The sequence below is a fragment of the Gopherus flavomarginatus genome, chromosome 8 (assembly GCF_025201925.1).
Source record: "Gopherus flavomarginatus isolate rGopFla2 chromosome 8, rGopFla2.mat.asm, whole genome shotgun sequence".
In the NCBI taxonomy this organism is placed as follows: Eukaryota; Metazoa; Chordata; order Testudines; family Testudinidae; genus Gopherus; species Gopherus flavomarginatus.
In genome coordinates this window covers 42,582,047-42,606,737 of record NC_066624.1, presented here as the reverse complement: position 1 = coordinate 42,606,737, position 24,691 = coordinate 42,582,047, and the positions used below count along the sequence as shown (strand labels likewise).

At 48.1% G+C, this 24,691-nt stretch overlaps 1 protein-coding gene across 6 annotated transcripts in view; it reads left to right on the top strand.

The window, feature by feature from the left end:
• ARHGAP36 (Rho GTPase activating protein 36) overlaps nucleotides 1-24,691 on the top strand; it is a 70,863-nt gene that overhangs the window by 38,518 nt on the left and 7,654 nt on the right. For 5 of the 6 annotated variants that reach the window (XM_050964346.1, XM_050964345.1, XM_050964343.1 and 2 more), the window contains exons 6-9: nucleotides 6,104-6,159; nucleotides 9,784-9,934; nucleotides 15,981-16,129; nucleotides 17,812-17,988. In XM_050964346.1, the coding sequence (XP_050820303.1) occupies nucleotides 6,104-6,159; nucleotides 9,784-9,934; nucleotides 15,981-16,129; nucleotides 17,812-17,988 (533 nt within the window). Of the gene's footprint in view, nucleotides 1-6,103; nucleotides 6,160-9,783; nucleotides 9,935-15,980; nucleotides 16,130-17,811; nucleotides 17,989-22,582; nucleotides 23,919-24,691 lie in introns of those variants that run through there. The other variant, XM_050964349.1, reaches the window with a different exon arrangement.

Sequence of the window (24,691 nt, the reverse complement as noted above, 5' to 3'; positions counted from 1 at the left end):
TAGGCACCCTGAAATCAGCGACAAACCCCCAGTGAGTTCAGGGAACAGGCCCAGTCCTTACCTTCTGAGCTTTGGTTTGCTTGCTTGTGAGCTAGCTTTCCCTTTGGCCTTTCAAGGTGGGTACAGCTCAGGCCTGAAGAGAATCTTAGGTAAGGCTTGGCAAGGATTCCACCTTTTTATTCTTATGAATCTCATTTTTCTCCCATTAAAATTCCTCTCTCCATCCCCCTGCTAGCAGTGGGGAGGAGACAGAGCCTCTCCAACTCCAAGGCCCATAAGAACCTCCCTTAGGGATGGACAAACTGGCTCAGAGTCGTCCCACAAATCTTCACCCCTTTGCTGGATCCAAACCAAGACCTTTCCCGAGTCTCTGACGCTGCTTGGGTTTCTCTAGCCCCCAAGATTGCTGCATTCATTGATCAACAGGGGGCACTTTGTGACATTCCAGGGTATAATCCAGACTATTGCGCAGCTGTGTCATCCCTGCCCTGCAACCATGGGTGCCTTACAATGTCTTGTTGAAGTAGCTCCTTTCTGGGTTCCTCACAAACAGCCTCCAGCATGCAAGCCACACCTGAGTGTCTGTGGGTAAAGGCAGCCTGCCAGCCACACTTGGGTTACACTCTGGCTCTCACCAGCTTTGGTTACATTGCAGGGTGACCCCAACACACCCCCAGTCTTAGATCTTTTCCCATAGAAATGTATGTCCTGTACTGCCCAACCCTCTCTTGGACAGGACAAGTTATATTAAATCCGTTAATATTAAATCCGTTATTCCTTAACTTGGAGGGTAAGTCCATTAATAGCTATTAGCCAGGATAGGTAAGAAATGGTGTTCCTAGCCTCTGTTTGTCAGACGGTGGAGATGGATGGCAGGAGAGAGATCACTTGATCATTACCTGTTAGGTTCACTCCCTCTGAGGCACCTGACATTGGCCATTGTCAGTAGACAGGATACTGGGCTGGATGGACCTTTGGTCTGACCCAGTATGGCTGTTCTTATGTTCTTTAAGAGAATAATAGCCACATAACTTGTCACTGCATGTGGAGATGCCCAGACACTTCATTTTAAACACAGTGGATTAGATAAAACAATAAAACAATTTTATTAACTACAAAGAGAGAGATTTTAAGTGAGTACAAGTAGGCATATAGGAGGCATAAAAGTCAGAAATGGCTACAAGAAAAATAAAGACAAGACATTTATTAATACCTAACTTAACTACATTATCAGAGGAGTAGCCGTGTTCGCCTGGATTCTTTGCTGCTTTTAGGTTGATGTAATTTTTAACACCTGAGCTGTGTTGCAAAGGTGACTTGACAGAGATTTGAAAATTGGGGGTTAGTGACTCAGTTTCCCTTGGCTATGCAAGTGAGACCAAATGTACCCCTGTATTCACACCTACACACTATTGTAATGTTTTGTGTAAGTTATGTCTTGTAAGGTATCATCTGAAAACCCATAATCTGCTGCTCTATATTGTCCTGCTAAAATATGTGTGGCAACATTGTATGTAAAGTTATGCAACTCCCCAGTATAGTGAAATTGACACAAGTTCCAAACCCCATAGTCCTGCCCAAATAGAAGTTGGCAAACAGGTCTGTTCTAAACAAAGGAATGTGTGCTCTGCTTATGTTGCATTTAAGCCATAAACAGAACCTCAAGCTGCAAGGAAAGACAAAGGAAGTACAAACAGGTGAAAAAAGCAGCGGGGAACATCCTTCCACATCAACTCTTTGACTCCTGGTTCTCAGCTGGAAATGAACTGAAACTATAAATGTGAAAGACAAACACCACAAGACATGCCCTCCCTGCCCTGAAGCAACAAAGGAAGCAGCTGTTGGACTCTGAGGGAGAGATCCTGACCTACAGAGTTTGGTCAGTAAGACTGCTGAAAGCATGTGGTGAGAAAACTTTGCTTTGATTCTAATGTAGTTAAAAGTGACAAAGAGTCCTGTGGCACCTTATAGACTAACAAATGTAATATACGCCATCATATGCCAGCAATTCCCCTCTGCTATGTACATCAGCCAAACTGGACAGTCTCTACGGAAAAGGATAAATGGACACAAATCAGACATTAGGAATGGCAATATACAAAAACCTGTAGGAGAGCACTTCAACCTCCCTGGCCACACTATAGCAGACCTTAAGGTGGCCATCCTGCAGCAAAAAAACTTCAGGACCAGACTTCAAAGAGAAACTGCTGATCTTCAGTTCATCTGCAAATTTGACACCATCAGCTCAGGATTGAACAAAGACTGTGAATGGCTTGCCAATTACAGAACCAGTTTCTCCTCTCTTGGTTTTCACACCTCAACTGCTAGAACAGGGCCTCATCCTCCCTGATTGAACTGACCTCGTTATCTCTAGCTTGCTTGCTAGCACACATATATATACCTGCCCCTGGATATTTCCATTACATGCATCTGAGGAAGTGGGTATTCACCCACGAAAGCTCATGCTCCAAAACGTCTGTTAGTCTATAAGGTGCCACAGGATTCTTTGCTGCTTTTACAGATCCAGACTAACACGGCTACCCTCTGATACTTGACATCATGCAAGGCACTGCATTTAGCCGTATGGAATGGAAATCCATCAACCTCATGAAGAAACTTGCACAAATACAGACAGATATCATCTTCCTTTCCAAATGCAAACGGATGGACATCATACCAAATGGACTAAAGGTAAAAAATCCACTGCTATCTACATACTACACAGACCACAGTGAGAGATTATGTCATACTCTATCAAAAAAACTGAGGAACCACCTGATCAGCATCCTATACAGCAAACAGGAAAACATCAAAAAAGAGCTCTCCAACCTGGAGACTCTCATTAATAACCAAACTTCTATACAAACGGACTTCACTAGAATAAGACAGGAGATCTACATTACTCACTTCACCTCTCTTCAAAGGAAAAAGGACTGTAAGCTGTCTAAACTCCTACCTGCCACATGGGGCCACAACAGTGGTACCCCTAACCCACCCAGCAATATCGTCAATCTATCCAACTACACACTCAGCCCAGAAGAAAAGTCTGTCCTATCTCGGGGACTCTCTTTCTGCCCTGCCACCCCCACCAACATGATACAGTTCTGTGGCGATCTGGAAGCCTACTTTCGCCGTCTCCGACTCAAAGAATACTTCCAGGACAACACTGAACAGTGCACTGATACACGGGTGCCCTCCCACCAACAGCACAAGAAAAAGAACTCCACATGGACTCCTCCTGAGGGTCGAAATGACAGCCTGGACCTATACATTGAATGCTTCCGCCGGCGTGCACAGGCAGAAATCGTGGAACAACAACATCGCTTGCCTCACAACCTAAGTCGTGCAGAACGCAATGCCATCCACAGCCTCAGAAACCACCCTGACATTATCATCAAAGAGGCTGATAAAGGAGGTGCCGTTGTCATCATGAACAGGTCTGACTATCAAAAGGAGGCAGCCAGACAACTCTCCAATACCAAATTCTACAGGCCACTTCCCTCAGATCCCACTGAGGAATACACTAAGAAACTACAGCCTCTACTCAGGACACTCCCTACACTAACACCAGAAGAAATCAACATACCCCTAGAGCCCCGACCAGGGTTATTCTATCTACTACCCAAGATCCACAAACCCGGAAATCCTGGACGCCCCATCATCTCGGGCATTGGCACTCTCACTGAAGGACTGTCTGGATATATGGACTCTCTACTCAGACCCTATGCCACCAGCACTCCCAGCTATCTCCGCGACACCACTGATTTCCTGAGGAAACTACAATGCATTGGTGACCTCCCAGAAAACACCATCCTAGCCACCTTGGATGTAGAGGCTCTCTACACAAACATCCCACACACAGATGGAATACAAGCTGTCAGGAACACTATCCCTGATGATGCCACAGCACAACTGGCTGCTGAGCTCTGTGCCTTTATACTTACACACAACTATTTCAAATTTGATGACAATATATATCTCCAGATCAGTGGCACTGCTATGGGCACCCGCATGGCCCCACAATATGCCAATATCTTCATGGCCGACCTGGAACAACGCTTCCTCAGCTCTCGTCCACTCACACCCCTTCTCTATCTACGCTACATTGATGACATCTTCATCATCTGGACCCATGGGAAGGAGACTCTGGAAAAATTCCACCATGATTTCAACAGCTTCCACCCCACCATCAACCTCAGCCTGGATCAATCTACACGGGAGGTCCACTTTCTTGACACCACGGTGCAAATAAGTGATGGTCACATTAACACCACCCTATATCGAAAACTCACCGACCGCTATGCCTACCTTCATGCCTCCAGCTTCCATCCCGGGCACATCACACGATCCATTGTCTACAGCCAAGCACTGAGGTACAACCGCATCTGCTCTGACCCCTCAGACAGAGACCAACACCTACAAAACCTCCACCAAGCATTCTCAAAACTACAATACCCGCACGAGGAAATAAGGAAACAGATCAACAGAGCCAGACGTGTACCCAGAAGCCTCCTACTGCAAGACAAACCCAAGAGAGAAACCAACAGGACTCCACTGGCCATCACATACAGCCCCCAGCTAAAACCCCTCCAACGCATCATCAAGGATCTTCAACCCATCCTGGACGATGATCCCACACTTTCACAGGCCTTGGGTGGCAGGCCAATCCTTGCCCACAGACAACCTGCCAACCTGAAACATATTCTCACCAGTAACTGCACACCACACCATAATAACTCTAGCTCAGGAACCAATCCATGCAACAAACCTCGATGCCAACTCTGCCCACATATCTACACCAGCGACACCATCACAGGACCTAACCAGATCAGCCACACCATCACTGGTTCATTCACCTGCACATCCACCAATGTAATATACGCCATCATATGCCAGCAATGCCCCTCTGCTATGTACATCGGCCAAACTGGACAGTCTCTACGGAAAAGGATAAATGGACACAAATCAGACATTAGGAATGGCAATATACAAAAACCTGTAGGAGAGCACTTCAACCTCCCTGGCCACATTATAGCAGACCTTAAGGTGGCCATCCTACAGCAAAAAAACTTCAGGACCAGACTTCAAAGAGAAACTGCTGATCTTCAGTTCATCTGCAAATTTGACACCATCAGCTCAGGATTGAACAAAGACTGTGAATGGCTTGCCAATTACAGAACCAGTTTCTCCTCTCTTGGTTTTCACACCTCAACTGCTAGAACAGGGCCTCATCCTCCCTGATTGAACTGACCTCGTTATCTCTAGCTTGCTTGCTAGCACACATATATATACCTGCCCCTGGATATTTCCATTACATGCATCTGAGGAAGTGGGTATTCACCCACGAAAGCTCATGCTCCAAAACGTCTGTTAGTCTATAAGGTGCCACAGGATTCTTTGCTGCTTTTACAGATCCAGACTAACACGGCTACCCTCTGATACTTTACATCAACCTAGTTACATCTGCTCAGAGGTGTGAAAATGTCACACCCCATAGCTCCGTAGTAAGCCAGCCTAGCCTCTGGTATAGATGAAGCCAGGTCAATCTGGCTACTGCTGCTCAGAGAGGTGGATTACTTATATTGATGCAAAACCCTCTTCTGTCACTGTAGGAAACATCTACACTATTGTGCTACAGTAGCACAACTGCAGCACTGTAGCTTTGCGGCTCTAACACCTATAATGTAGACATAACTTCAGTTCCACCAGCCAAAGACAACTCTAGAGCTACTCTCAAAACCAACCTTTGTCCCCAAACTCAGTTTGAGTCTGGGCTCTGCCACCTCTGACACTCAGATAAAAGAAGAAGTAGCACAGGCTGGAGGCCAGGGACCCAGGAGATTCAGGGAGTGGTTAATTAATTGCAGATGATACCCTGGGGATGAAGGATGGGGTTGCATGGAGGTGGCAGATTGTAGGACATCACAGGGAGAAGCCTTTCATTTACCGATTCTTTGTGAGTTAACAGAGTGAAGCAATGTCTTCCCTTGCAGCTAAAGGTAAAGAGCCCAGTGTTCCACATGGCACAGACAAGTCAGGGCTGTGGATAAGTAAAGAAATTCTTTTGAATACACAGCTGTTTACAAACCTATTTTTCTTTCAGGACTCCAGACCGTAGGCATTTTCCGTGTTGGAAGCTCTAAGAAAAGAGTTCAGCAGGTAGAGTGCCCAGCTCACCAAACCATCTGTATAGGTGACAAGTGCCACAGGGACCTAGAGGGAGAATGGGAGATGGGAACATAGACTTGCCTACTCTACAATAAGAACCAGATTTAAATATGGCTGTATCCAGAGCTGTGAGCCCCGTGTGCTGTAACACATTTTATTCTGGCTTGTGTGCACAGCAAAAAAATGATGTCCCCATGTGGCAGGATCAGTAATCCCCCTGAAGGATCTGCCAGGGCTAGAAGATGCTTCCCTGAGCCAGTTATACTGTATCTCTTCTCTATCACACAGGCAAGTTAAAAATCAGTATGGCTGGTGCTGTACAGAGAGCATTGCTGGGAGGCAGTTGGGAAGAGGCAGGTGAGGAGAGAAAAGAAAACACAATATAGGAAACAGAGTAAGAAGCTGGAGTGAGTCTGTCTCCTGTGTGTCCAGGGCAGCTGCCCCTGCAGTCTCTGTGCCCTGTGCCCCTGAGAAGTATGTGCAGAAGGAAGAGAGAATGGAGCTGAGGAGTGGGGGAGAGAGAATGGGGTAAGGGTGAGAGCATGGGAAGGAGAGAGGAAGAAAGTGCGGTATGGCCCAGTGAAGGAGGGATGAGTACAAGACAATGAAGGGAGGAGACGAGACTAAAGCTTAGACACTTGAGAAGATCAGAAAGCGAAGGAGAAGGAAGCCAGAGTATGTGTGAGGAGCAGGGATGCCCAGAGGGGGGGGGCAAGTGGGGCAATTTGCCCCAAGCCCCGCAGGGACCCCTACGAGAGTTTTTCGGGGGCCCTGGACTGGGGTCCTTCACTTGCTCTGGAGGCCACGGAAAACTCTCGCGGGGCCCGGCCACCAGAGCTTCTTCTGCTCCAGGTCTTCGGTGGCAATTTGGTGGCAGGGGGTCCTTCTGCTCCAGGACCCACCACTGAAGTGCCCCGAAGACCCGCGGTGGGGGGTCCTTTCACCCCGGGATCTGCCACCGAAGTGCTGGGTCTTCAGCGGCAATTCAGTGGCAGGGTCCCCCTGCCGCTGAAGACCCCGGGCCCCCTGAATTCTCTGGGCAGCCCTGGTGAGGGGTAGAGAATATATAAAGTAGGGCTTGGAATACCTGAGTCTAAAATTACATTGATATAGTCCTGCAGGAGCAGAAAACGCAGTGCAGAGGCTGGGCCTAGGAAACCAGTGTCAAGGGCTCAGAGGGAAACACAACCTAGATCCTTGGGTCCAGCTGAGCTATCTTGGAGGCAACCGGGGTCTGATTTGGCCCTTGCCATAACTTAGAGATGCTTGGGGGCTACTCTAACTTACTTTGGCTCATAACAACCGGATTGCTATGTGCTGTGGCCATGCCTCCATCATGCCCTATACTCTGGGTGGAACTGTAAAGGGTTGGTGTAGCTGGCTCCATGCCAGCTGGCAATTCCCCAATGAAAGGTGAACTCCAGCTAATCATTCTTCTGATATGTAGCCCAAGATGATTTATTGGGGCCGGAGACATCACCCCTACTATATTCTTCCACCCCTCACTTTATTGTATTATTTCTTGGAACTGATTTATAGATATTAAGGCTAGAAGGGACCACTCGGATCATATAGTCTGACTTTCTGCATAACACAGCCCAGAGAATTTTACCCAGTGATTCCGCATCAAGCCTATAGCTGTTAGTTGAGCTAGAGCCTATCTTTTAGAAAGACATCCAGATTTCAAGTGATTGAGCATCCACCATATCACTACGTAAAATGTTTCAGAGGTTAATTGTCTTCATTATTAAGAGTATGTTCCTCATTGTGAATTTGTCTAGCTTCAACTTCAAGCTATTGGAATTTGTTCTGCCTTTGCTACCATAAGTGAAAAATGTTTGGCCAGTAGAATGAATGACAATTAAAAAGGAATTCTTTAAATACTTCAGGAAAAAAAGAAATCCTAGTAATGTTATACATAGGGGAGGTAAGATTGTCAATAATGATACAGAAAAGGAAGTATTCAAGAGATATTTCTGTTCGGTATTTACAGGCGTATACATACAAATATTTTCTATTCCAACATTATCTAGACTGGAGGTTAAACAGCTGCTACTGAACATAAATATTTTTAAATCTGCAGGATCAGATATCTTACCTAAAGGTTTTAAAAGAATTGGCTGGGGAATTGTTTGAGCCATAATGTTGATAATTAACAAGACTTGGAATACTGGGGACCCAGGTATAACTATCAGCTGGCTAGCCTGGGCAAACCAGTGGAATGGCTGACACAGGATGCCACCAGTAAAGAATTAAAGAATGGTAGCATTGTTATTTTAGCAATCCACATGATTCTGTGAAAACAGATCTTGTCAAGTGAACTTGACGTGCTTTGATAAAATGGCAAGTTTGGTTGATAAGAGAAACTGTGTTTACTCCATATACTTGGACTTCAGTAAGGCATTTGAGTTAGTGCCACACAAAATTATGTTTAAAAAAACCCAGTACCCTACAAAATCATTGCAGCCCATGTTAAGTGTATTAAAAACTGGTTAACTGATCTCAGAAAGTAATTGTAAATGGGGAATCATCATTCAGTGTGGGTGTTACTAGTGGGGTCCTGCAAGGATCTGTTCTCTGCCTGATACTATTGAATGTCTTATCAGTGATCCAGAAGAATACATAAAATCACTGCTGATAAATTTAGCAGGTGACACCGAAATTGATCGAGTGGTAAAAATGGGTACAGGGCAGTTGTACAGACTGATCTGGATTGCTTGGTAAACTGGCCTCATTTGAACAATATGTGTTTTAATACAGCCAAATGCAAGGTCATACATTTAGTGCCAAAGAATGTGCATCACACATACAGAATGGGGGCGTTACATCCTGGAAAGCAGTGGCTCAGAAGAGGACTTGGTGGATAGACAGCTGAACATCAGTTCCCAGTGCATTTTTGTGGTTAAGAGGCTGAACGTGATCCTTGGATATATAAGCAAGTCAATGCGTAAGGTCACCATTGACAAACCATCTGGCTTTTGTAGTCACAGTTTAAAAAAAAAGACATTGAAAAAATTGGAAAGAGTTCTGAAAAGAACCAGAAATAATTTGCTGGCTGAACAATCTGCCTTAGAGCAAGCGACTTAAAATGGTCAATTTATTTAGTGTATCAAAGAGAAGGTTAAAAGCTGACTTGATCATAGTCTAGAAGTCTCTGCATGGGGAGAAGATTCTAACAGCAAAGGGCTCTTTAATAATAGCAGACAAAAGCAGATCAAGAGCCAATTGAGCCAATTAGATCAGACTAGAAAAAAGTGCCCGTTTTAAGTGGGGTAATTAATCACTGGACAATTTTCATAGAGATGTGGTTAATTCTCCATCACTTGTCATCTTCAAATCACAACAGGTGTCTTTCCAAAAGGTATTCTCTAGTCCAACCAGCAGCTTTGGCCTGCGTTACACAGGAAGTCAAACCAGATGACCATAAAGGTCCCATCTTACCTTAAAATCTATTAATCATTCTGTGAACTGAACGCACTCTAATCCCCTTCACTATAATGGGAAATGCATGCCCACAGCCTTCATGGGGATGGGCCCCAGACTGCTAGATGGAGGAGTGACTGATTGCTTCTTGCCTTTTTCCTCTTTCTTTTTCTCTTATTCCCATTATTTAAGCTGCGGGAAGAATTCGACCAGGGATTTGATGTTTTCTTGGATGATAGTTATTGTGTCCACGATGTGGCAGCTCTGCTCAAAGAGTTTTTCCGGGACATGCCTGATTCCCTGATTCCCAAGGAACTCTACTCAGCCTTTGTCAGTACAGCCTGTAAGTAGCCAGAATCCCAGCACCCCAGGACCCACTTCTCTAGGCTGGGGACTAAGGGCTTGAGTTTCTTTGTTAAAGAAGAAATCTGTAAATCAATGTAGTTCTTATTAAAGTGATCAGCTAGTTACTGGGCTCAATACAGGAGTAGCTGGAGTAGGTCAGACTAGATCAGTGGTTCTCAGTCCACTTGCGGCCCAATCAGTACACAGCGGCAGCTCATGTGACAGCCTCAGGGCCACACAGGTAGCGTATATATTGTGTGGATGCGGCCCACATAACACAGAGAGCTGCATACATGGCCCACAATGGTAAATAGCTTGAGAACCACTGGGCTAGACAATCTCATGGTCCCTTGTGCAAATTCCTCCACACAGCTCTGTCACTGGCACCTCAGTCCACAGCCACAGCTCTCTCCTGACCATGTTATTTTAGTCCTGGAACTCCCATGCCCCTCCCAGTCCTGCTATTCCAGCTCTCCCACTCCCATATGGCTTTGCCAATACATCTCAGTGCTGACTAGCAGCACCCCCTGTTATTCACTGGTGCTGGATGAGACCAAGGCATGGCAAATTAGTCATGGCTTTGCAGTGCGGTATGACATTTCTAAAGGTCATTTTAATTTGGAGGTGCCCGTGCAGAGACACCTCCTTGAGAAGCAGGGAGGTGAGAATCTCTTTCTATACAGCTCGTACACAACGAGATCTGCAATCTTACAGTGGCTTCTTGACATCTTCTGGTGTCCTGAGCAATAAGCTAAAGAGATGTCAGCAGCAATCTACGGTATTTGGGTGACCAGTTCCCACTAGAAGTAATGGGCTTTGGCAGTCACCTCCTCTCTCTGGATTTGGAAATCTCAACTAACGTGCTGGCTGCAAGGTAAATGAGCAGCGGTTAGGAGGTGACTCTTTCGATGGCTGAAGGAACCAAGCATTTTTGTACAGATGTTGCCTGCATGATACTGATGAAAGTGATGAATATGCGAGGGAGGGGTTTTCAAATCCCCTTCCTCCACGTCCTATTGTAGCAATGTTGCCAGGAAAACGAGTTACCAAAAACCTCGTCCCATTGGCTGATAGCCTGTGAGATATATCTGAGAACTGCTGCATTGCAGAAACTGCAGGAAGCCTGGAGAAAAGCTTTTCAACCTCTTGTTCGGTTGTGTCAAGGAAACAGTAATGATGCTTCTAGGACATTTCATTACACTACAAAAGCACATCCCATTTCAGCAGCAGATAACAATTATCTGGAGAAACCTTTGTGAACTTTATTCCAGCACTGTGGGGCTGTGCAGCAACCGGGGAGCTGGCTCTATCCCAGGATGTGATCTGAGATGAGTTGCCTGAGAAAGCAGTGCATGGGTGAATTCAGGAGTGCAGAAACACAGTTTGCATGCCCTGGCTAGAGCTGTGAAGCTGGGATACACATAGAGAAGCATTTAAGGAGACACAGGACTTGATTCTCAATTTGTCCCTGCACTTGAGGCAGGGAGCAAGTGAGTAGAAAGGGGATGTGATGTTTTGGGGTCCAACCCAGAGCAATGAAGTTGCCACCTTACTTCTGCACTGCTGCTTGCAGAGTTGGGCCCTCAGTCAGCAGCCACCACTCTTCAGCTGCCCAGCTCAGAAGGCAGCAGCGCAGGAGTAAGGGTGGCATGGTATGGTATTTTCACCCTTGCTTGTGCGCTGCTGCTGGCTGTGCTGCCTTCAAAGCTGGGTGCCCAGCCAACAGCTGCTGCTCTCCGGCCACCCAGATCTGAAGGCAGTGCAGAAGTAAGGGTGATAATACTGTGACTCCCCTAAAATAATCTTGTGACCTCCCTGCAACTCCCTTTTGGGTCAGGACCCCCAATTTGAGAAACACTAGTCTCTCCCCTGTGAAATCTATATAGTATAGGGTAAAAGCACACAAAAGAGCAGATTTCATGGGGGGAGACCAGATTTCATGGTCCGTGATGTGTTTTTCATGGCCGCAAATTTGATAGGGCCCTACCAATAGCCCAAATCACACAGCTAAAGAAAGAGGAGTCATTGCTCCACATGCTGATCACTGCAACAGAGGTTGTCCGTGGCAGGGAGGTATGGAGAAGGGACAGGATCACCCATGCTCCGGCTAAGGGTACGTTTACCTCTGTGCTGGGTGGTGTGATTCCCAGCTTGCATAGACATACCCCCACTAGGTCTACTCAAGGTAGCACCTAAAAATAGCAGTGTATCCACGGCAGCATGGGCAGTCGCAAGGGCTAGCCACCTGCGTACAATCACACCAGACCACCTGGGTATATACTTGGGCAGCTAGCCCAAGCTGTTGCCTCTCCCACCCCGGACACACTGCAAATTTATCCCATATACCAGCTCCAATGTATATGTACCCTGAGTCTTCAGTTTCTATCTGCAGGGGAGTTAACAATGATTTTCCCCCTCTTTGCTTCCTCAGTTGGAGCATATCCTCATACTGGGGCTAGTTTTACTGGCCAGGAATTTAACAAACTTAACCAGATTACATCCCAAATACAGGGGAAAGAGGCACTTCTTTTGCCACTGTATGGAACCCTGCTAAGCTGGGTCATAAGGTCATGATGTCATCAGATACCCCCTTATATGATTGTTGTGCTAATGTGCTGCCATTATAGATTCTGGTTGAATTTGCACCAAAGAAACATCTGAGCAGCCAAATGGGTATGGGGGAGGGGGCAGTACTGAAACCAAACAACCAAACAACCCACCCCCCCCACCCTTTGGAAATCATACAGGAGTCCTGGAGCTGGAAGTATCGCTGCTGCTGTCTGAGCCAGGCCCCACACCATCACGGAAGCAGGCTGCCAGGGCACAGGCTCCTGACATCTGTTACTAACCCCCTCTAGACACATGTAGAGAGTCCCTCCCGCATGTAGAAGCCCATGTACTCCCAGGAGGTCAGGGCAGCCCAGGAGTCCCCTGATTAGTGAGGCAGCCTGGAGAATCTCATCCCGTGGAGCAAGGAATCTAGAAGCCTGGAGAGCCCCAGCTGGAGTTCCCAGGGGCTTTTGGGGCTTCTAGCACGGGTGAAAGTAACTTAAAGGACTTGCCGGTACTCCAGGATCCTGAGGAGGGGCATGGCCTCCACCGGAAGAGGCAGAGCCTCTAAATCCCCAGGTCCTTTAAATCCTGGGCTAGGGCTGTGGTAGCAGCAGCTGGAAGCCCCAAGCCCTTTAAATCACCCCCTGAGCTCCTAGCTGCAGAGGTGGCTGGGAGCCCTGGGGTTTGGGAGCAATTTAAATGAGGCAATTTAAAGGACCCAGAGCTCTAGCTGTTGCTACCGCAGCAGAGCCCCGGCCCTTTAAATTGCCGACAGAGCCCCAGGGTGCTAGCAGCAGGGCCCAGGGCTCTGGCTGCTGCTACCTTCCAGGGACCTTTAAATTGTCTCTGGAGCCCTGCTGCCGGAGCCCTGGGGCAGCGGCGGCAGGACTCCAGTGGCTATTTAAAGGGCTCGGGGTGGTAGAGGCAGCGGGAGCCCCGAACCCTTTCAATAGCCACCAGAGCCCTGCTACCGCTACCCCAGGGCTCCAGCAGGCACCAGGGGCCCTTTAAATTGCACCCGGAGCCCTGGGGTAGTGGCAGTGGGGCTCCAGCAGTGATTTAAAGGGCCCAAGGCAGTAGCGGCGGCAGGAGACCTAGGCCCTTTAAATTGCCACCTGAGCACCACAGACGCTACCCCAGGGCTCTGGCAGTGGGGCTCTGGCAGCAATTTAAAGGGCCCTGGGCTCCAGCCTTTTAAATTGCTGCCTCAGGAAGCCGGTCCACCCCGGTATGGTGCACCAGCTCTTGCCGGCAGGGGTGGTAGGTTTGTAGAAATTTTGATGGTGCCCAGAACCTGTCCCTGCCCCCCCTCCCCCAAACTCCATCCCCCACCTGCCCAAGACTCTGGGAGGGAGTTTGGGTGAGGAAGGAAGTCTAGGGTGCAGGCCCTGGGCAGGGGACTGGGGTGCAGGAGGGGTGCAGGGTGCAGGCTCTGGGAAGGAGTTTGGGATGAGAGGGAGGGTGGAGGGAGGGGGTGCAGGTATTGGGAGGGAGTTTGGGGATAAGAGGGGGTATGGAGGGAGGAGATGCAGGGGTGAGGGCTGTGGGGTAAGGCTAGGGGTGAATCTGGGATGTGGCTGGGGATGAGGGGTTTGGGGTGTGGGAGGGGACTCAGAGCTGAGGCAGAGGGTTAGGGTGCATGGGAATGAGGGCTCTGGCTGGGGCTGGAGATGAGGGTTTGGGGTTTTGGAGAGGCTCACGGCTAGGATAGAGGGTTGGGATGCGGGGGGATGAGGGCTCTGGCTGGGGGTGTGGGCTCTGGGGTAGGGCAGGGCTGGGGATGAGGTTGGGGTGCAGGCAGGCTGCCCTGGGACTGGAGCCAGAGAGAAGGACTCACCCCAGCCCTCTCCCTGCTGGCAGCAGCGAGCTCTGGGGTAGGGACCTCCTTCTCCCTCCCCATCACTGCACGTGCTCCTAGGGTCCCTCTCAGGTCCAAGAATCCCCCTCGCCTCCCCTGTGGTGGGTGCCATGCCGGGGGGTGTTCCTATCACATGTGTGCCTCCTCCCCTGCTGCTGCCCCTCACTGTAGCCTAACTGGGGCTGCCCCTTGCCCAGCGTGGGACAAAAGCAGTGACTGAGGGAAGAGGAGCAGCTGTACTGGTGGAGGGTCCCCCTGGAAAATGAAAGGGTTCAAGGGGGAAGGGCAGACTGCCCTGGCAGTAATGGGGGGGCACTAGGACCCTGTGGCGGCAGTTAATGCAGGCAGGGAGTATGGAGCTGCAGGGGATAGGGAGAGACAAACACTCTGCTCCGGGACCCAGGGAGGTGCATGGGGGCAGCAAAGGGGGACCGGGGCACACTCAGGGGAGGCGCGGGGGGGAGGGCAGCAGGTGGGGCCAGGAGGGAGGCCCGGCCCCGAACATTTGTGGAGCTGGGCTCGGACCCTCAATATTGCTGGAGGCAGAGTCAGAGAGGGAGAGAGTGCTCCATTTTCTTGCCGGTAGTTACTGCACCTTTTCTTACTGGTCCTCCGTACCCGCCTGTACCTGCTTACTTTCACCTCTGGCTTCTAGGTTCTCCACTCCATGGCAGGGAGCCTGGAAGTGCTGGAGGCCCAGCACAAGATGGCGAGCCCTGCACCCAGGTGTCTGAAAGCCTTGGCAACCCTGGGAGCTCAAGCTGGGACTCTCAGATTTCTAGTCCCTGCTCCATGGCAGGGGACTCTTCAGGCTTCCCCCCACTCCAAGGGCTCCTAGTTGGTCTGCAACTCCCTAGGGGCAGCCCAGAGCATCTCCCAGAGTTGGGGCAACCAGATGCTGAACTTTGTTTGGAATAACTGAAGTGCAACGTTTTGGGTTTTTCACAAGACATCTTCCAGGAATTTCTGTTCCTCGGGAAACATAGACATTTCTAGTTTTTGTTCTAATTTGGAACAAAAGCCTTTTTGAATTGTAGAATTTCCCATGGAATAGAAATTCTGAGTTCTGACCAGCTCCAATCAACATTCCCTTTACCTCAGCCCTCTCTGGGGCATGCTTTGCAGACAACCTGCCCCTTTTAACAGGGAACCACAATCCCTTATTTCCCCAATTCCCCACAAACACTCCCCCACAGTTCTGGGTACATGCCCTATTGCTCCCCTCCCATTGGTCTGCATGCTCTGAGTTTTCAGTTACCTTACGACTGTCCCTCCCTGTGAGTTTTAACAATCAGTGTTGTGGGAATCATCCTGCTGAGAATGATGGTCCTCAGAACCACAGGATTCTCACCCCCAGACTGCTTGCTTAGGCACAGAAGAAGAGAGAAATTGACAGACTGGATCCAGCCCAATCTCCTGTCTCTAAGAGGAAAGTGCATGAAACCCTGCAAGGGGCAGTTATGGGATCACCTGTCTATAGGAAAGCCTGGGTTCCTGTTACTAAACTGGTAAACAACAGATATGCTGCTTGTTTGGCTGCTTAGGAAAGCTGACGTGAGAGTGAAATGTCTGGAACATTCAGGCTGTCTTGTCAGTCACTTGTCTCTTGAATTGCTCATTTTTCTCTGAATAGTCATGGAACGCATGGCCCAGCTCTCCATGCTGCAGCTGCTGGTGTACCTCCTACCTCCCTGTAACAGTGACACCCTGTACCAGCTACTGCAGTTCCTGGACAAGGTGGCACAGCATGCCCAGGATTCCACAGGTCCAGAGAGACAAAAGGTACTGGTTTCAAATGCTCGTGCACTGATACTGTATGTATCTTATTATATGGAGAAATACCTATCTCATAGAACTGGAAGGGACCTTGAAAGTTCATTGAGTCCAGTCCCCTACCTTCATGGTGGGCCCAAGTACTGTCCCTGACAGATTTTTGCCCTAGATCCCTAAATGGCCCCCTCAAGGGCTGAGCTCACAACCCTGGGTTTAGTAGGCCAATGCTCAAACAACTGAGCTATCCCCCCCCCACAAGTGTCCACCCTGCAGCACAGATAGGGCCTGAGAAGGAGGCCTGGGACCTACAAGGAACAGACTGTGAACTGCCCTGACATCTTCTGTAGGGATGGTAACATAGGAAGGACAGTGACAGTTGCTTGCCTCTTTACTTTTTCAGTTTTTGCAGCATCAGAGTACAGTGTTCTAAAAGGATTTCCCAGGTTTTCTGAATAGTGGCTTTGTGTTGTGATTGGATCCCATATAAGCTACATCCTTCCCACATTCTGCCATGGCCTCAAAAGGCATTACTCTTGTACTTCTATGCCTCTGGTTTCCTGCACTATATACTGGGTGGCAATATATGTCAAAATTGAAGGGCTCTGGTTAATTATTCTGCACTCAGCACTCTGCAGTCCTTCTTCACGAGTCCTGTTCACATTGCTCAAGGACTAGTGGATTTGAAAACAGTCAGTTTCAGGGATAGTTCTAAATGGTTAACCTAAATATGGAAATCTAGACTCCGCCCATACTGAAAACAACCTAAGCCATCCCAGCTCCTTGGTGTTCCTCCAGCCATACCACCTTGTGCTGTGAGCCTGTCAGATCTAGCAAGCTAAATGAGGTTGGGTTAAAAATCCCCAGAAAACCTACACAAAGTAGCATTTGGTGTTAGTGACTAGACAGGAGCATCCTTCCTGCTGCGTCAGCACAGAGCCACTTGACAGCACAGCACTAAGTTAGCTGCAGGAGGTGCTTTGTGCCAGATGAGAAACACAACTGAAGTCCTGACCATCTGTGGTCATTTAAAGACCTCATGCAAGAATTACGAAAGTATCCCTGGTATCCTGGCTAAATTTCCATTTAGAGGCTGTAGGCAGGACGAATTACCTGCAGCATCCTTAAATTGCCTGTGCAGCCACAATTGAGCATAATACATATTATATGACATTGTCTACGTCCTGTCCTGAACTGTTCTACACTGTTTCTGTGTATTGTTTAACAATTGTCATGTTCCACCTCAGAGATGGCGGGTGAAGTTGTTCTTGTATATAGGCTGTAGAGTGTATTGGGATGGAACGGGCTATGGAAATGTTATTTATTACTTTATTATTTGAGCTGTGAAACTGAGATCCCAGCACGTGGGACAGGTAGAAAGGTTGGACTGATGCTTATAGAAGGTGGGAGGGAGGGAGCTTTCAGACACTGCAAGCCATCTCAAAAAATTCTTCTTGGCCTGCTTGCTGATCTAGTGGCAGCATAATGGCAGATAGAGTCTTTGCTTACAGGGTAGCAGAGACTAGGGTGGAGAAGGAGCGTCTCTCTGTGCTATGAACCAACCCTGTTCTTCTCCTGGGAAGTGGTACTCAGCAGCCTTCCTTTTACCTCAGTCATGGGGCGAGGGAGAGCACCTGGAGCGAGTTGTGTTACTGGGTCGATATCTGACACTAATTTTTGTGTTTGGTTGTTAGATTCCTGGAAATAAAATGACAGCCTCTAATTTGGCTACAATTTTTGGCCCCAACCTGCTGCAAAGAGAGAAGCTTCTGGAGAGAGACCGCAGTGCCCATGCCGTGGAAATCGAAAACAGTGCTTCTGTCATCCTCGTGCTCCAGAGTTTAATTGAGAATTATGAAGCCTTGTTCATGGTAGGGAAGGAGGCATTTACAATGAACACATTTCTTAATCTTCCCCTCCTCTTTGCAGTCTCCTGTCATGGCAGTGGAGCGCTGCAGCAGCCACAGCCTGCCTTCTTAGTAGGGAGCTTTGTAACTGGCCTCAGAGACTTGATTTGTTCATTATGTAAGCGGGGGAATGGTCCTGTTATTGTGGGGAACTTTCCTAGCTTCTGCACTACCCCCTGAGTCCTTGCTCCCACTTCCTTTACCCAGAGGCCTCCCTGCCCTTGAGGACGCCCCTTGCACTCTCCTGTCTGGCAGAGTCCTCGTAACCCCGACAAGGTTTTCTGGGGAGCTCAACCCCCAACCTTGCTGTGGTCACCTAGGACAGGGACGAGGGTGTCCCCACTCCAGGGTGCTCTCTCCACACTGGACACTTCCCTGACCCACTGATCCTTTCATACAATTTAAAGCAAATATAACTTATTTAATCAACAATTAATTGAAAAAAGAATAAGGAAAATGGGAAAGATTAAAGGAAAACACATCACCTCGCTCTGTGGCAGGGAACATCACAAACAGTGTCTCTGGAATGTCAGGGCCATTCACAGTCTGTTCCTTGTAGGTCCCAGGGCTCCTCCTCAGGCCCTGGCTGTGCTGCAGGGATGCTGCGGGTTGGACACTTGCTCTGGTGGTGGCCACACAGCTCCGGGCTTTGGGTGGTGGGACCCTTCTTCCCAGCATCAGCCCCCCATCGGGTTAAGATCCCCCTCCCAGTCTGGCCTGCAATGACCCTTGGCTGGGGGTGTCTTTCTGTGCTGGGCCCTTTGCCCAGGGTTCCCCCTTGGCTGGCCCCAGTTGCTCACCGCACCCGGCTTCAGACTGCTCCAGCTCCAGCTCCACTGTTCTAGCTCCGGCCCCACCCTGCCTCAGCACGGCTGCTGCCGCTGCTGCTCTGCCTCCAGCCCCCTGGGATGCTTCTCTGGCCCCTCTGGCTCTGTGACAGCAGCCTTGCTCCCAGCACAGGGTCTGCTCTGTGGGCTGCTTCCGTGATTCTGCTCCCAGCTCTAGGGTGAACAGATCACCACACTGAAATATCGGGACACATTGGGGTGCCATCCGCCCCGCCCACAGTCCACCCCTGCTCCTCCCAGGCTCCGTCCCCACTCTGCCCCAGGTCCTGCCCCCTCCCCGTGCCCTTCCTCATCCCCCGGCCTGATGCTGGCTTGCTGCATCCCTCCTCAGTCCCCTCACCCACTGCTCACCTCCCTGCCCGCTCGCTCGCCCGCTGCTTGCCTCCTACCCCCCATGCCTGCCACTCACCCCTACAGTGCCGACTTCTCCTCTGCTGGGTGGGTGTTCACCCACTCCCCGCCTCTTTCCGTTGCTGCACCGCCCTCGCCCTGCCCCAATTCCATCCCTTTCCCCCAAGTCTCAGCCCCTGCCCTGCCTCTTCTCCACCTTCTCCCCTGAGCACACCATGCCCCCGCTCCACCCCCTCCCTCCTGGAAAGTGCTAAGTGCCACCAAACAGCTGTTAGAAGGCAGGAATTGCTGGGGGGGGAGGAGCAAAAGGGGGGGAATCTTGGCTGCAATTTTTCCCCATGGGTGCTCCAGCCCCAGACCACCCACAGGGTCAGCACCTCCCCTCCCACTCGCTTCTTTACCTGAAAATCAGGACTAATCGCGTCTTGATCGTACATTGATCAGGATGCGGGACAAAGGGTTAAATATCAGGACAGTCCCGATATTATTGGAACATCTGGTGATCCTACCCAGCTCTGACCTGTTTCCCAGGCTGCTTTTCTGGCCCCTTTGGCTCGGCCCCACTCTGTCTGGCCCAGGCAATTACAACTCACATGGAGGATGAGACCCACCCTGGCCTCCTTATTCCCTGATTAGCCTGCCCGCCCTGTCAATCAGGCTGACCTGGAGCATTGGCCTCTCCCCATTATTTAGTATTGGGAGTTGGCCAACCAAAACACCCGCACTGAATGTTAGTAAGGGGAAAACAGTTCCCTTACACTTGTGCTGATATGAGTTGTGTGGTAGAGATTCATTCTGGGTCACATCGTGACTGGCTCTGGGAGGGGGATGCGGGGCACAAGGTCATACAAGGAACTCTCTCCCTCTTTCCCCTCCCCTGTCATCTTCTGCAGCTCATGCAAAGGCCAATCACAGAGCAGGCCCTGTGACCAGGAGCTGCTCGCCTCTTACCACTTTCTGAGACCAAGTCATTTGGATGCGGGAGAGGAGTGGCAGGGCCAAGGGTTCAGCCCCATTGCACTGCCCTGCCAAGCAGTGCCAGCTCCCTGGGAGAGGGACTTGCACTGTCCTCATTCACAGATAGTCCAGAAGGGACCCTTATGGCCATTATTCTGAGTTCCTGCAGGCACAGGCCAGAGAGTCATCCCAGAATTTCTCCCTGTACACCCCCCACTGCACAATTGGCCAGATTTGTTCTGGGGCTTGGTTTTTTTCACCTTCCTCTGAAGCATTAAACATTCTCCACAGCTCCAGCTGAGACACCAGACAGGGTGGAGCAGTGCTCTGAGCTGGTACAGAGAATTTTCTTTCTAAGTGTTTGGCTGGTGTGCCTTGCTCACATGCTCAGGGTCAAACTGATGGCTAGGTTTCTATTTGGGAAGAAACTTCTCCCCAGGACAGATGGACAGGGACCTTGTTTTTTCCCCCACTTTCCTTTGCAAGATGGGGTGTGAATCACCTACTGGGATCACCTGGGCATCTCACATTTGGGTGAAATTTGATGGCCTGTGATTACAGGAGGGCAGACTAGATGATCCAATGGTCCCTTCTGGCCTTAAATTCTATGAAAACTATGAAAATTGGCGAAAATCATTTCCAGGCTCTGCAGAGTGACATGAAATAACTCTGACCAAATGTTCCACCACAGTGAGAAAATCAGGACTGCTTTTGAAAGACAGGACAGATTCAGGCACAAAGAAAGAACTTATGATGGACTATTTCAGGACCAAGAAAGACTGACCCATGAACACAGACAGGGTCAGGGGAAACTACCTAAAGGCTCAAAGGAGATGACAACACAACTGACGTAGCAACTAGCTTCTGCACATGTGCCTGTATCACCCGCCCAGTGATGCAGGTCAATAATACATGCAGAGCTGTCGCCTGCTCTCTAGCTTACTCACACCTATTCTAAAGGCATTCCACTTCTGCACGGGGACAGGGAAAACAATTGGCATCTCCAAGACATGCAGCCTTATAAGTTTGGGTTTGTATAATAAAATCTATTCAGAAAATATATTTCTGGGTGAAGAGGACATCAATCATACAAAGGCATTTGATTTGGTTTGGAGGGAAGCATTATGGAAAATAGCAAAATCATATGGAGTTCCAGCTAAGATAATTGCAATTATAAATGTTAGGTAAAAAGAGTCCTGTAGTGCTGTAAGAATGAAGAAACTGGTTAAAGTCAAAGTTTGGTGTAAGAGAAGGGGGCATGGAATCACCACTTGCTTTTCATCATGTTCTTTAACTGCACGGTAAGAATGTTAGATGAGTGGGAGGGTGTGACATTGGAGGATCTAGAATTAAGCTCCTTTGCTTATCCAGATGACATTGTACAAGTGGCAGACACATTTGAATTAATGATAATACACTTTGCTCCTTTGGAAAATTGTTGTAGTCCTTGTGGACGTACAATAAATGCCAAGAAGATGAAGTGGTTGTACCTTGGAAAAGAGATAATAGATAAAGTGTTGAAAGGTAGCTGTGGTGATACAAGTAGAATGCTATGTGTATCAAGGAAGCTTGGTCACTCCGCCAAGGGTTCCATCAAGGATGAAGTTAAAAGGCAATGTGCTTTAGCTACATGTGCTGAACTGATGAAATTTATGGATTGATGAAAACATTCTGTTTGGTTCCAAAGTGCTATCAGGGTTACTCACTGGTCTGGAAGCAGCATCATTAAATAAAACAGACATCAGAAAGCTGGAGGCAGTCAAGATGAGTTCTTTGAAAGATGGCGGGTGTAGGGTGGAACAATTTAAAGACAAACGAAGAAGTTAGAAGGAGAGTAGGAAGTGAAATCAAGGTACGGGATTGGCTACAATTGACAAAATTATGATGGGGAGGACACTGCAGAAGACAAACAAATGAAAGGATGACAAAGATGACAAAGAAAATAATCCAAGCAGAACCAAGGTCAGTTCAGCCTAAAGGCCGGCCAGTGACTAGATGATGAAACATGGTATGCAGGGACATGACCAGGCTAGGTAGGGGAAAGGTATCTACATAGCGAAAGTAGGAGCCCACCCATCAGTTTCCTCCTCTTAAACATCAAATCAAGGGGAAAATGTAAAAAAGGTTGCATCTAATACATAAGGAAAAACCCACAACAAGCAGTGAGCTGTAATTGCAACTGGAGGCAACTTGTACCTGTATCTCAGTGATCAGTATGCTCCATCCCCAGTTCCCGAGTGCACACAGTGTTTCTAATTGGGCTGCATGCTAAACGCAGGCTCTGGCAGTTAGAAATAAGTCTTAGGGGACATGGCTTGTCTTTTTGCTGCTCATCAACTGCATCAAGTGTGGTTGGCTCCTGACTCCAACTCACCTTTGTTTTAACACATATGATGCAATAGGAAGATGTATCAATCACCACATGAGTCCCTGAACTGTTACAGCTCAGCCATCTCCACTTGACTTTCAGCAGCCCACACCAGCTGTGCATATAAGTGAATCTGCAGCGCCACAAGGTATGTAATCTGGGGATGGCTTCATGGGCCATGGCAAAAGCAGCAATGAAGATCCCATTAATGTTGTGCTGTGGGAAAACAGTTCCAGTCTCAGCCCATTTTTAATAATTCTAGTATCATGCACTTTGTCTCGTACTCTATGTACATGTTCAGGAACCTGCTGTGATGATTCATTGAGGCTTACATCACTAAAGAGTACCCTTCTTGGCCATGTTCTCCTGGGCTTGTGTCAAGATTCCTTCCCCACTCTGAACCCTAGGGTACAGATGTAGGGACCTGCATGAGAACCTCTAAGCTTAATTACCAGCTTAGATCTGGTTTTACTGCCACCACCCAAATCCTTTAAGAGTTATTTGGGAAACTCTGTCTACCTTCCCCCCAGACTATCTCCCTCTCAGTAGCCTTGAGAGACTTCTCCACCAAGTTGCTGGTGAACACAGATCCAAACCTTTGGATCTTAAAACAAGGAAAAATCACTCAGGTTCTTAAAAAGAAGGCTTTTAATTAAAGAAAGAAAGGTAAAAATCATCTCTGTAAAATCAGGATGGAAAATAACTTTACAGGGTAATCAGATTCATAGAGGCCAGAGGAACCCCCTCTAGCCTTAAGTTCAAAGTTACAGCAAACAGAGGTAAACCCTCTTAGCAAAACCCTCATTTACAAGTTGAGAAAACAAAGATAAAACTAACACACCTTGAGTGGCTGTTACTTACAAGTTTGAAATATGAGAGACTTGTTCAGAAAGATTTGGAGAGCATGGATTGATGTCTGGTCCCAATTAGTCCCAAGAGTGAACAACCCCCAAAACAAAGAGCACACAAACAAAAGCCTTCCCCACACCAAGATGTGAAAGTATCTTGTCCCCTTATTGGTCCTTTGGGTCAGGTGTCAGCCAGGTTACCTGAGCTTCTTAACCCTTTACAGGTAAAAGGATTTTTGGTGTCTCTGGCCAGGAGGGATTTTATAGTATTGTACTCAGGAAGGCTGTTCCCTTCCCTTTATAGTTATGACAACTTGTATCTTTGCAGGCACAGAAAGGGCACATGAGTTCAGTCTCTAGTGCAATACAGATTGGGAAGCCCAGTTATTTAAACCCCTCCAAGACTTTTATTGGCCTTCCTTGATTTCATGATTTGGGGCTACTTCTATGTAATGCCATGCAACTAGAGCTGAGCAAATTGATATATATTTTTTTTTGGTTCAGGAGGCCAAACCAAACAATCCTGAAAATATTTCAGTTTGGTACAAACAAAAACTTGCATTTATTTTTGGTTTCTCTCACTGAAATGAGAAAACTGGAAAAAAATAATTTCAGTTTCAACAAAACATTTTGTTTGATTCCAAACAATTTTTTCTTCATTTTTTGTTTGTTTTTTACAAAATAAATTAAATTTCTAAACAAAATGCCGTGTTTATATCATAAGTCCAAACATTTAATTTCAAAATGGCTGAAATGAAATGTTTGACTTTTTAAAAAAAGTTTTCCATTTTTTTACTGCCCGAAACTATTTGCTGAATTTGATCTGAATTTACAAGCCTCCATCCAGCTCTAAATGCCAATTTCCATGACAGCAGCACCCAGGAGGAACTGTCTAGGGAAGCTAGTTTTCACAGCTCAGTCCTTCCAGTTGTGGTCAAGAGGCAGATCTGTAAGCAGAGCTCCACTGCCTCAGTGACTACTATCCTGGAGTGCGGTACAAAATAAACGGCTCCATGAGGAGGTGTGGGGGTGGAGTTGCAACAATAACTCCCTTTACTGCTGGTCTCACTCTCTGGCTCGCCACAAGTCCTGCAGCAACCTCCTCTGCCACCATACTGCAGAACCACAGATACCTGGCGATGACTTTCAAAGCCCCAGCAGAAATCTCTGGGTGACAAGGCATGCAAGTTGAGCCTTCCTGGCCTTTATTTTGAGACAAAGACTGAGAAATTATACCTGTTGCTAGGGCCTTATGTGAGTGTCCTATGGACTTACGGGAGTTTGACATCTTCTCC